Below are 12,838 nucleotides of genomic sequence, written 5' to 3' on the forward strand. Positions count from 1 at the left end.
AGGGGGAGAGGGCGGGCGCCGTGAAAGGGGAGAGGGCGGGCGCCGTCAAAGGGGGGAGGGCGGGCGCCGGGAGAGGGGGGAGGGCGGGCGCCGGGAGAGGGGGAGGGCGGGCGCGGGGGAGGGCGGGCGCCGGGAGTGGGGGAGGGCGGGCGCCGGGAGAGGGGGGAGGGCGGGCGCCGGGAGAGGGGGGAGGGCGGGCGCCGGGAGAGGGGGAGGGCGGGCGCCGGGAGAGGGGGGAGGGCGGGCGCCGGGAGAGGGGGGAGGGCGGGAGAGGGGGGAGGGCGGGCGCCGGGAGAGGGGGGAGGGCGGGCGCCGGGAGAGGGGGGAGGGCGGGGCGGGAGAGGGGGGAGGGCGGGCGCCGGGAGAGGGGGGAGGGCGGGCGCCGGGAGAGGGGGGAGGGCGGGCGCCGGGAGAGGGGGGAGGGCGGGAGAGGGGGGAGGGCGGGAGAGGGGGGAGGGCGGGAGAGGGGGGAGGGCGGGAGAGGGGGGAGGGCGGGGAGAGGGGGAGGGCGGGCGCCGGGAGAGGGGGGAGGGCGGGCGCCGGGAGAGGGGGGAGGGGCGGGCGCCGGGAGAGGGGGGAGGGCGGGCGCCGGGAGAGGGGGAGGGCGGGCGCCGGGAGAGGGGGGAGGGCGGGCGCCGGGAGAGGGGGGAGGGCGGGCGCCGGGAGAGGGGGGAGGGCGGGCGCCGGGAGAGGGGGGAGGGCGGGCGCCGGGAGAGGGGGGAGGGCGGGCGCCGGAGAGGGGGAGGGCGGGCGCCGGGAGAGGGGGAGGGCGGGCGCCGGGAGAGGGGGAGGGCGGGCGCCGGGAGAGGGGGGAGGGCGGGCGCCGGGAGAGGGGGGAGGGCGGGCGCCGGGAGAGGGGGAGGGCGGGCGCCGGGAGAGGGGGGAGGGCGGGCGCCGGGAGAGGGGGGAGGGCGGGCGCCGGGAGAGGGGGGAGGGCGGGCGCCGGGAGAGGGGGGAGGGCGGGCGCCGGGAGAAGGGGGAGGGCGGGCACCGGGAGAGGGGGGAGGGCGGGCGCCGGGAGAGGGCGGGCGCTTGGAGAGGGCGGGCGCTTGGAGAGGGCGGGCGCTGGGAGAGGGCGGGTGCTGGGAGAGGGGAGAGGGCGGACGCTGGGAGAGGGGAGAGGGCGGGCGCTGGGAGAGGGGAGAGGGCGGGCGCTGGGAAAGGGGAGAGGGCAGGCGCTGGGAGAGGGCGGGCGCTGGGAGAGGGCGGGCGCGGGGAGAGGGCGGGCGCGGGGAGAGGGCAGGCGCTGGGAGAGGGCGGGCGCGGGGAGAGGGCGGGCGCTGGGAAAGGGGAGAGGGCGGGTGCGGGGAAAGGGGAGAGGGCGGGCGCTGGGAAAGGGGAGAGGGTGGGCGCTGGGAGAGTGCGGGCGCTGGAAAGGGGAGAGGGCGGGCGCTGGGAGAGGGGGAAGGGCGGGCGCTGGGAGAGGGGGAGAGGGCGGGCGCTGGGAGAGGGCGGGCGCTGGGAGAGGGCGGGCGCTGGGAGAGGGGAGAGGGCGGGCTCTGGGAAGGGGAGAGGGCGGGCGCTGGGAGAGGGGAGAGGGCGGGCGCTGGGAGAGGGGAGAGGGCGGGCGCTGGGAGAGGGGAGAGGGCGGGCTCTGGAAAGGGGGGAGGGCGGGCGCTGGGAGAGGGGAGAGGGCGGGCTCTGGGAAAGGGGGGAGGGCGGGCGCTGGGAGAGGGGAGAGGGCGGGCGCTGGGATAGGGGGGAGGGCGGGCGCTGGAGAGGGGGGAGGGCAGGCGCTGGGAGAGGGGGAGGGCGTGCGCTGGGAGAGGGGGGAGGGCGTGCGCTGGGAGAGGGGGGAGGGCGGGCGCTGGGAGAGGGGGAGGGCGGGCGCTGGGGGAGGGGGGAGGGCGGGCGCTGGGAGCGGGGGAGGGCGGGCGCTGGGAGAGGGGAGAGGGCGGGTGCTGGGAGAGGGGGGAGGGCGGGCGCTGGGAGAGGGGGGAGGGCGGGCGCTGGGAGAGGGGAGAGGGAGGGCGCTGGGAGAAGGCGGGTGCTGGGAGAGGGCGGGCGCTGGGAAAGCGGAGAGGGAGGGCGCTGGGGGAGGGCGGGCGCTGGGAGAGGGCGGGCGCTGGGAGAGGGGGGAGGGCGGGCGCTGGGAGAGGGGGGAGGGCGGGCGCTGGGAGAGGGGGGAGGGCGGGCGCTGGGAGAGGGGAGAGGGCGGGCGCTGGGAGAGGGGGGAGGGCGGGCGCTGGGAAAGGGGGGAGGGCGGGCGCTGGGAAAGGGGAGAGGGAGGGCGCTGGGAGAGGGCGGGTGCTGGGGGAGGGCGGGCGCTGGGAGAGGGGGGAGGGCGGGCGCTGGGAAAGGGGAGAGGGCGGGCGCTGGGAGAGGGGGGAGGGCGGGCGCTGGGAAAGGGGAGAGGGCGGGCGCTGGGAGAGGGCGGGCGCTGGGAGAGGGGAGAGGGCGGGCGCTGGGAGAGGAGGGAGGGCGGGCGCTGGGGGAGGGGAGAGGGAGGGCGCTGGGAGAGGGCGGGCGCTGGGAAAGCGGAGAGGGCGGGCGCTGGGAAAGCGGAGAGGGAGGGCGCTGGGGGAGGGCGGGCGCTGGGGGAGGGCGGGCGCTGGGAGAGGGGAGAGGGCGGGCGCTGGGAGAGGGGGGAGGGCGGGCGCTGGGAAAGGGGAGAGGGCGGACGCTGGGAGAGGGGGGAGGGCGGGTGCTGGGAAAGGGGAGAGGGCGGGTGCCGGGAGAGGGCGGGCGCGGGGAGAGGGCGGGCGCTGGGAGAGGGGAGAGGGCGGGCGCTGGGAGAGGGGAGAGGGCGGGCGCTGGGAGAGGGCGGGCACTGGGAAAGGGGAGAGGGCAGGCGCTGGGCGAGGGCGGGCGCTGGAAGAGGGCGGGCGCTGGGAGAGGCCGGGCGCTGGGAGAGGGCGGGGCGCCGGGAGAGGGCGGGCGCCGGGAGAGTGGGGCCGCGGGAGTGGGGCGGGGCGCCGGGAGAGGGCGGGCGCCGGGAGAGGGCGGGCGCTGGGAAAGGGGAGAGGGCGGGCGCCGGGAGAGGGCGGGCGCCGGGAGAGGGCGGGCGCTGGGAAAGGGGAGAGGGCGGGCGCTGGGAGAGGGGAGAGGGCGGGCGCTGGGAAAGGGGAGAGGGCGGGCGCTGGGAAAGGGGAGAGGGAGGGCGCTGGGAAAGGGGAGAGGGAGGGCGCTGGGAAAGGGGAGAGGGCGGGCGCTGGGAAAGGGGAGAGGGCGGGCGCTGGGAGAGGGGAGGGGGAGGGCGCTGGGAAAGGGGAGAGGGCGGGCGCTGGGAAAGGGGAGAGGGAGGGCGCTGGGAAAGGGGAGAGGGAGGGCGCTGGGAAAGGGGAGAGGGCGGGCGCTGGGAGAGGGCGGGCGCTGGGAGAGGGCGGGCGCTGGGAGAGGGCGGGCGCTGGGAGAGGGCGGGCGCTGGGAGAGGGCGGGCGCTGGGAGAGGGCGGGCGCTGGGAGAGAGCGGGCGCGTGGAGAGGGCGGGCGCGGGGAGAGGGCGGGCGCGGGGAAAGGGGCGGGCGCGGGGGAAGGGGAGAGGTCGGGCGCTGGGAAAGGGGAGAGGGCGGGCGCTGGGAAAGGGGAGAGGGCGGGCCCTGGGAAAGCGGAGAGGGCGGGCCCTGGGAAAGGGGAGAGGGCGGGCCCTGGAAAGGGGAGAGGGCGGGAGAGGGGAGAAGGCGGGCGCTGGGAGAGGGGAGAGGGCGGGAGAGGGGAGAAGGCGGGCGCTGGGAGAGGGGGGAGGGCGGGCGCTGGGAAAGGGGAGAGGGAGGGCGCTGGGAGAGGGCGGGTGCTGGGGGAGGGCGGGTGCTGGGAGAGGGGGGAGGGCGGGCGCTGGGAAAGGGGAGAGGGCGGGCGCTGGGAGAGGGGGGAGGGCGGGCGCTGGGAAAGGGGGAGAGGGCGGGCGCTGGGAGAGGGCGGGCGCTGGGGAGGGGAGAGGGCGGGCGCTGGGAGAGGAGGGAGGGCGGGCGCTGGGAGAGGGGAGAGGGAGGGCGCTGGGAGAGGGCGGGTGCTGGGAGAGGGCTGGCGCTGGGAAAGCGGAGAGGGAGGGCGCTGGGGGAGGGCGGGCGCTGGGAGAGGGCGGGCGCTGGGAGAGGGGGGAGGGCGGGCGCTGGGAAAGGGGAGAGGGCGGGCGCTGGGAGAGGGGGGAGGGCGGGCGCTGGGAAAGGGGAGAGGGCGGGCGCCGGGAGAGGGCGGGCGTGGGGATAGGGCGGGCGCTGGGAGAGGGGAGAGGGCGGGCGCTGGGAGAGGGGAGAGGGCGGGCGCTGGGAAAGGGGAGAGGGCGGGCGCTGGGAAAGGGGAGAGGGCAGGCGCTGGGAGAGGGCGGGCGCTGGGAGAGGGCGGGCGCTGGGAGAGGGCGGGCGCCGGGAGAGGGGAGAGGGCGGGCGCTGGGAGAGGAGGGAGGGCGGGCGCTGGGAGAGGGGAGAGGGAGGGCGCTGGGAGAGGGCGGGTGCTGGGAGAGGGCGGGTGCTGGGAGAGGGCTGGCGCTGGGAAAGGGGAGAGGGAGGGCGCTGGGAAAGGGGAGAGGGAGGGCGCTGGGAAAGGGGAGAGGGCGGGCGCTGGGAGAGGGCGGGCGCTGGGAGAGGGCGGGCGCTGGGAGAGGGCGGGCGCTGGGAGAGGGCGGGCGCTGGGAGAGGGCGGGCGCGTGGAGAGGGCGGGCGCGGGGAGAGGGCGGGCGCGGGGAAAGGGGCGGGCGCGGGGGAAGGGGAGAGGTCGGGCGCTGGGAAAGGGGAGAGGGCGGGCGCTGGGAAAGGGGAGAGGGCGGGCGCTGGGAAAGGGGAGAGGGCGGGCGCTGGGAAAGGGGAGAGGGCGGGCCCTGGGAAAGGGGAGAGGGCGGGCCCTGGGAAAGGGGAGAGGGCGGGCCCTGGGAAAGGGGAGAGGGCGGGAGAGGGGAGAAGGCGGGCGCTGGGAGAGGGGAGAGGGCGGGCGCCGGGAAAGGGGAGAGGGTGGGCGCGGGGAGAGGGTGGGCGCTGGGAGAGGGCGGGCGCTGGGAAAGGGGAGAGGGCGGGCGCTGGGAAAGGGGGGAGGGCGGGCGCTGGGAGAGGGGAGAGGGCGGGCGCTGGGAGAGGGGGGAGGGCGGGCGCTGGGAGAGGGGGGAGGGCGGGCGCTGGGAGAGGGAGGAGGGCGGGCGCTGGGAGAGGGGGGAGGGCGGGCGCTGGGAGAGGGGGGAGGGCGGGCGCTGGGAGAAGGGGGAGGGCGGGCGCTGGGAGAGGGGAGAGGGAGGGCGCTGGGAGAAGGCGGGTGCTGGGAGAGGGCGGGCGCTGGGAAAGCGGAGAGGGAGGGCGCTGGGGGAGGGGGGAGGGCGGGCGCTGGGAGAGGGGAGAGGGCGGGCGCTGGGAGAGGGGGGAGGGCGGGCGCTGGGAAAGGGGAGAGGGAGGGCGCTGGGAGAGGGCGGGTGCTGGGGGAGGGCGGGTGCTGGGAGAGGGGGGAGGGCGGGCGCTGGGAAAGGGGAAAGGGCGGGCGCTGGGAGAGGGGGGAGGGCGGGCGCTGGGAAAGGGGAGAGGGCGGGCGCTGGGAGAGGGCGGGCGCTGGGAGAGGGGGAGAGGGCGGGCGCTGGGAGAGGAGGGAGGGCGGGCGCTGGGAGAGGGGAGAGGGAGGGCGCTGGGAGAGGGCGGGTGCTGGGAGAGGGCTGGCGCTGGGAAAGCGGAGAGGGAGGGCGCTGGGGGAGGGCGGGCGCTGGGAGAGGGCGGGCGCTGGGAGAGGGGGGAGGGCGGGCGCTGGGAAAGGGGAGAGGGGGGAGGGCGGGCGCTGGGAAAGGGGAGAGGGCGGGCGCCGGGAGAGGGCGGGCGTGGGGATAGGGCGGGCGCTGGGAGAGGGGAGAGGGCGGGCGCTGGGAGAGGGGAGAGGGCGGGCGCTGGGAAAGGGGAGAGGGCGGGCGCTGGGAAAGGGGAGAGGGCAGGCGCTGGGAGAGGGCGGGCGCTGGGAGAGGGCGGGCGCTGGGAGAGGGCGGGCGCCGGGAGAGGGGAGAGGGCGGGCGCTGGGAGAGGAGGGAGGGCGGGCGCTGGGAGAGGGGAGAGGGAGGGCGCTGGGAGAGGGCGGGTGCTGGGAGAGGGCGGGTGCTGGGAGAGGGCTGGCGCTGGGAAAGCGGAGAGGGCGGGCGCTGGGGGAGGGCGGGCGCTGGGAGAGGGCGGGCGCTGGGAGAGGGCGGGCGCTGGGAAAGGGGAGAGGGCGGGCGCTGGGAGAGGGGGGAGGGCGGGCGCTGGGAAAGGGGAGAGGGCGGGCGCGGGGAGAGGGCGGGCGCGGGGAGAGGGCGGGCGCTGGGAGAGGGGAGAGGGCGGGCGCTGGGAGAGGGGAGAGGGCGGGCGCTGGGAGAGGGGAGAGGGCGGGCGCTGGGAGAGGGGAGAGGGCGGGCGCTGGGATAGGGGAGAGGGCAGGCGCTGGGAGAGGGCGGGCGCTGGGAGAGGGCGGGCGCTGGGAAAGGGGAGAGGGCAGGCGCTGGGAGAGGGCGGGCGCTGGGAGAGGGCGGGCGCTGGGAAAGGGGAGAGGGCGGGCGCTGGGAGAGGGCGGGCGCTGGGAGAGGGCGGGCGCTGGGAGAGGGCGGGCGCTGGGAGAGGGGAGAGAGCGGGCGCCGGGAGAGGGGAGAGGGCGGGAAAGGGAAGGATGTGGATTGGCATTTTCAATGTGCTCCCTCGGAGGCAGCCGCTGTGGAGCTGACTCCAGGAGCTGCTGACCCAGGAAAAAAAAATATCGATGTCAAAACAATGCTACGGATGTCTAGGCAGCTCAATCATACACAGACCTCAGTCCCCGGACTCATTAGTTTATTTTATTTGAGCCCCCTAACTTTCATCCTGCCCTGGATCAAGGTTGAAGCTAAAATGTAAAGTCTGCCTGGCCAATCAGCACACTCGCCAACTATAAAGGCAAATGGGCAATGTAATATCCCGGTCAATTGATGTTTAATTAGTTTAAATTGGTTTCTTAATTTTGGCGAGCATGCTTCCAACTCGCTTACGCCCATTCACCAAAATATTGCGTAAGGATGTAATGATGTCAGGACACGCACTAGATCTTCTCCCACGATTTCACATGCTTCTGGGCTGGGCACACCACTGAACTTTATATGCAAAGTCTGGCCATGGACTTTGATTCAATAACTCCTTGTGGAAGAAAATTCCATATTTGAACCACTCATTGTGTAAATAAATCTTTTCAAAGCTTCCCTTTAAGCTCATCTTGTAAGATACTAATATTTTGCATCAAAATCATCCTAAACAAGTTACCGGGTTGCGTGGAAAATCCCACCCAGTGGCTTTTGTTTTGTTTGGTTACTATCCAGCAATGGACATTACACTTTGTATTAAAAACCCCTGCAAACATTAAGCCATCATGGTGAGGGAAACAAGTGGAAGTAGTATACATGATTCTAATGCAATAACTGGTCTAGAACTTCCAATTCTGAAAACTTCCACATTGAGTATTTAATGTTTTGAAATAGATTGCATATTTACAGTCATAAACATTTACAATCACATCAACATCTGATACTCAGTGAATCGGAGTGTGAGCATCATTGGCCTTTGAATGTGGAGGGAAGATCATTTAACAAGGTTCATATCCTATAAAACATTGCAACATTTGTTCTGTTTTGTAGCCTCCCTACCTAATGGAGAAGTGGATTGTGGGGATTAGCGAGGACCAGATTGTCGAATGTATTGTTACATACGAAGTGAGTCATGAAATTGTTTTAATTAAAGTGCTTATAAGCTCCACATATGCTGCATGTGAAGTTTTAGATTGAAACGTGGTGCTTTGAGAATAGTTTGAAAAGCCTGAAGAGATTAATTCTGATGTGACTTTGGCAACCTTCAAATAATTTCCTTCTCCCTGCCACCACCTTTTAAAATGACTCTCGGCCGTTCCAGCCCTCCCATCAATCCCATGTTATTAGACTTCTGCAGCCAAAGTGGCTGACAAACCAAGCAATTTCAAGCATTTACCAGTGCAATTCTGAAACTAACTGCAGGGAGGTACATAGAATGAGTTCAAGTTGAGCCCTCCAATTTTCTTTCCCTCCCATAGGTAAGACCTCACTTTTGTAACAGATTGCTGCAAAACTAGGAGATACAAAGCGGGGCCATGTTAGAGTGAAAGTAACAGTAACTTAAATGTACAGTTTATTTAATCATAAAAGCAAACTTATCTCCATCTGAAGAGTGTGTAATGAGCTGTTTAGTTCTAACCCCACAATAATCCTGTGTCATTATTCATACAAATTCAGGCCTTCAGCATTTTGTTGTCATCAGACTTCAGCAGTGTTTTATTCCCTTTCTCTGATTCAAGTCTGATAGATTTTAAATTATGAATGGTCCTTAGGTCAATAAAGTTTTATTCTTCATCTCTTCTTCTTCCTCTTGAGTTCTCTGCCCAAAGGCAGCCCCCTGGAGATTATTCACTGAACTACAGCAAAATATGTGGATTCTCTATTGCAGGTAGAGCAAGGAGGTAGATGAAGTCCAACTCAGCCAGAATAGGGATCAAATCCCATGCTGTGGACATTAATTTAATCCACATGCTAATTGTCCAGCCAACTTTGCTAACTGGCACCCCTGGTCTTCATCTAACTGTTGCTATGTCTGATCTGCAATATTGATGCAAGTTTCTTGCAATGGAAAATGTCCCAGTCCCCAATATTGATACCCCTGATGAAAACAGGAAATACTCAGTACATCATGCAACTCCAGCTCTGAGGTTGCTGCCTCCATACCAGAGCTTCCCGTTTCCATTCATGGATTCCCATGCACCATGGTAGATAGTACCTTCAACCAGGTCTGTCCTTTTTCCCATGCTTATGTCCTAATCCCTTCCCTGCCTTAGTTGCAAATATATTTACCTAGTACCCAACCAATGCCATATTTAACATACCATCTCCCACCATCCGCAAAATGATGTTTTCATCAAACATGCCTTCCCTAGCCATAGCTCTGCATTTTGGAGGAACCATTCCTTCCTGTGACACGCTGGTCCATTCTTCTACCCCCACCACCTGTTCTCCCTCCCCACACAAGTTGCTATTCAACTCCTACACGAGTGTTTAGAACCCCAAACACTCTTATGGGACAAGCCATCATTTCCTAAGTACTTCCTCCAACTTAGTAACTTAATGTTCTGTATTTTCTCTACATCAGGGAGACTGAATGCACTTTAGGAAGCCATTTGCTGATCACTTCCATTTAACTCACACAAGGTCATCAGGCAGAGTGGTGTGTGTAAGGTGGGGGCAGGAGGAGGGGATGCTCCAGCACTGTCCAATCAACTAATTTACTAATTGCCCATTCTGACAAATACTGCACTAAGAGTTAGCGTTGCAGTGATATCACTGTTTACAATCCGTGTCCTATTGAACCTCCAAAAGAGCTCAATCCCATAATATTTGAACATTCGCAGCTTTGATAACCTTCACCCATGCCTCAATTCATCTGTTGCTGATCTCAAGATTTGGCTATTCCAATGCTTTTCTGATTGGCCTCCCCATCCAGCACACCTCCATCAACTTTAGTCACTCGCCAATCGTTCCTACCCTTGCTGATTTCCATTAACCCCTCCAATCTTCACACACTCATTCTCACGTTTAAATCATTCCTCAATACTCCCCACCGCTGCATCCTGTTCTCCCGCTGTAAACCACAACATCCTCCCCAACTCCCAAATTATCCATTCCTCTGATTCTGGCCTTTGAAGCAATCTCTCTCCCTTTGCTTCACCATTGGCAGCCATACCTTCAGTTAGTGAGACCCCACCCTAAACACTCCCGCTTCGTCAATGCCCTCTTCTCCTTTACGACACTTATAAAACCCACCTCTGACTTCTTAATAAATCCTTCTTTGGCTCAGCCCTTATTTGTCTGAACATGTCTAATTCTACGCTAAAGCCACCCTAAAGGTGCAAATAATTATTGGGCTAGCATTTTGAATATCTAGGCTCGTGTTACCTAGATTTGCGTCTTCTGGGTAGTAATTCGGGCTGTTATTTTTCTTAAGTTCTGTTTCCCTCTTCTTGGGGATTGTATGAAATATCTCTTTTCTTGCATTTTACCCAGTTCTGCAAGGAAATAAATTTGCAAATATCAACTATGAGGTCTTAAAATCCCTAGATCATGGTGTCATGAGAAGTTTCTTGGATATTTAATTTCAAATAACTTCTGCTCCAGTCACTTTGCCTTCTAGATATGCGAAACTACGTAATTATTTAGTGGAAGAAATTAATGTTCCCTGATGGCAGAGTCCATACATCATGTATGTATTTCTGTGTTGAACCAGCAATCCAAAGTTTGGCTCTAGTGGGAATTATACCTCAGTATGAGGCATTTTCTTCAGGGGAGGTGGGGAAATGTTTATTGTTGGGCTTAAATCTACTAGAAAAGATGGCAAAGTAAATGTAAACTCATGGTCATAGTGCCAAAGGAGAATCTGAAAGGTTTTCTATTGAATCTTATTCAACAGAATGATGTCAGAACTCCAAAAATTACCAAGCACCAGCACACTGTTACACTGAATACTCTGCACACTGAAGTGAAGGAGGTGGTGCTTGTCATCCAAACCATGACAGCAAACACAGAAAAGAAGTTTCAGAGCAAGTGCCAGTTAAGTAAGTCATTTAAATTATTAAACTGTACTTGTTAAAATGGAAGGAAATCCAACAATATTGTAGTGCAATTGTTTTTGCTGACACTAATCCAGATGAAAATAAACAAGGCTGGAAAGTGTTTCTGCACGAACGTAAGGGATAAATTAGTTGTGATGCCTCCATTGTTGATGCTGGCATTCACATGCTAGGAAATTCCTCAGGAATGTGCTTGATTCTTCTGCATAATTTTTAAAAAGCCCTTGCAGATGGATTTTTTGCCAATCTGCCAAAGTTACATAAGAACATAAGATATAGAAGCAGGAACAACATGCTGAATTCCCTTAGATAGAACCTTCCAAACCCACAACCTAGAAAGACAATGACTGTCGACACATGGGAACACCACTACTTACAAGTTCCTCTCTAAGCCTCACACCTGCACCAGATAGTATGCATTGGCACAAGAAGATAGATCACCACCACCTTCATAGAACTGTCATTGTATCCCTACAGTGTAGAAGAGGCCATTTGGCCCATCGAGCCTGTCCCATCTCTCAGACTCAGTATCTTACCCAGTCCCTCTTCTCTGCCCTATCCCTGAAACCCCACACATTTACAATGGCTAATCCATCTAACTTACACATCTTTGGACTGTGGGAGGAAACCCACGCAGACACAGGGAGAACGTGCAAACTCCATAAGGACAGTCACCCAAGGCTGGAATTGAACCCGGGTCCCTGGAGCTGGGAGGCAGCAGTGCTAACCCCTGTGCCACCATGCCACCCATTAGGAATTAGGCAATTAGGAATGGGTGATAAATGCTGACCTTTCCAACAAAGTTCATATTCCATGAATCAATTTTTTAAAAACCTAGTAAACCTTCTTTGAACTGCCTCCAATGCAAGTATACCCCTTCTTAAATAAGCAAAAGTTGTATTGAATGATTGCCCAATTTTCCGAGCTTGCTTTACATAAGAGGAATTGTTTAGCGGAGGTATTGGAAAGCTGTCGATTCCCAGGGGATTTGTATCTCAGCAAAAAACCAATGCGCTCAAAGGAGGGATAAGAAAAATTAATTTATCATTAATGTAAGCCATCTATGCTCATAAAAGTTCCCTCCAACATTATAAAGATAATTAAGTTAGTACTATCAGCAGCACAGACAAGACAGCTATTTTTTACACATGTAAACTGGTGCTATACCACTGATGAGCCAAATAGACTAACAAGGCCCCAGATTTGATTCCCAGACTGTCTTGCTGATTTCAGAGCAGCAGTGGAACCTAAACAGAAGGTGTTGGGCTTACGGTGATCACAGTAATTCACAAATATTAATGCATGTTGGCATCTAAACTGGTGCCAACTGCCATTTGAATTTTGAAGCAAGCAAAATCCTTTCAAGGATGAGCTTTTATTCTGAATAATTTAAATTTGTTCTTGTTGTATCTTTTTTTTAACCTCGAATTGCCACTCAGCACCATGATGGGAGTGCAGTAATTCCTCCGTCAATACTTTGTGCAGCATCTTAGTTGTCACAAGTCAGCTACAGAAGTTTTTATTCACGCATGAAATTACTCAGCTTTTCTTCTCATGAAGAATCATCCCTGGGGATTAAACTTCAGTGCACATTATAGGTTTATGATCATATCAGTGAGGTGTTGTGAACATTATATGCCAACACATTATAGTGTTGACATTTTATGGCAGAAATCAAAACAACATTAACAAAGTGACAAATGTTTTAACATAATGCCATCTTTGTAGAATTTACATGAATTTTCTTAGACCCAGACTGTTAATGCTCTCAGGATGGTATGATGTTTGTACAAAGCAGTTTTATTTTTGTGTTTGATGATGGAAATTACTGTTACAGGGTGCTTATTATATTTTATATAGTTGTTCAAAATCTATAATTTTTTTTTAAAAACTTGATAAGGAGTGAAGAAATTTGCAGGAGTAACCATGGCTTAATCTTTGTTTTAAAAAAATAAAGTTGCAACTTATATAATATAATCTGTTCAAATACGATTCTCAGCAGTGAAATCTTAATGAATTAACTTATAAACAACCTTTCTTAGTTCATTCATTGACCACTGGTTCCAGGTTGCTATGATTGTGGTAGTTTTAAAAAATAACCTTGCAGACCACAGAAGTACAAACAAACAAGAGCTTTATCAGAAAGGTGTTTACTCTCCAGGCTGTTAGGATAGACTGCCTGTTTGCCCACACAAATGACTGATGACATCAATGTGTCACGTGATCAGACTCCCTAAAGTGACCTGGTTCCAATCAGGAACAAACATGAATAGAACATAGAACATTACAGCGCAGTA

General features: G+C 60.4%; 1 protein-coding gene across 1 annotated transcript in view; it reads left to right on the plus strand.

Moving 5' to 3' along the window:
• LOC144503398 (mitogen-activated protein kinase kinase kinase 20-like) overlaps positions 1 to 12,838 on the plus strand; it is a 50,002-nt gene that overhangs the window by 30,256 nt on the left and 6,908 nt on the right. Inside the window, exons 8-9 of the mRNA XM_078227707.1 lie at positions 7,534 to 7,608; positions 10,382 to 10,526. Coding sequence (XP_078083833.1) covers positions 7,534 to 7,608; positions 10,382 to 10,526 — 220 coding nt within the window. The remainder of the gene's footprint in view (positions 1 to 7,533; positions 7,609 to 10,381; positions 10,527 to 12,838) is intronic.

Source organism: Mustelus asterias, chromosome 14 (genome assembly GCF_964213995.1).
Source record: "Mustelus asterias chromosome 14, sMusAst1.hap1.1, whole genome shotgun sequence".
Classification (NCBI taxonomy): domain Eukaryota; kingdom Metazoa; phylum Chordata; class Chondrichthyes; order Carcharhiniformes; family Triakidae; genus Mustelus; species Mustelus asterias.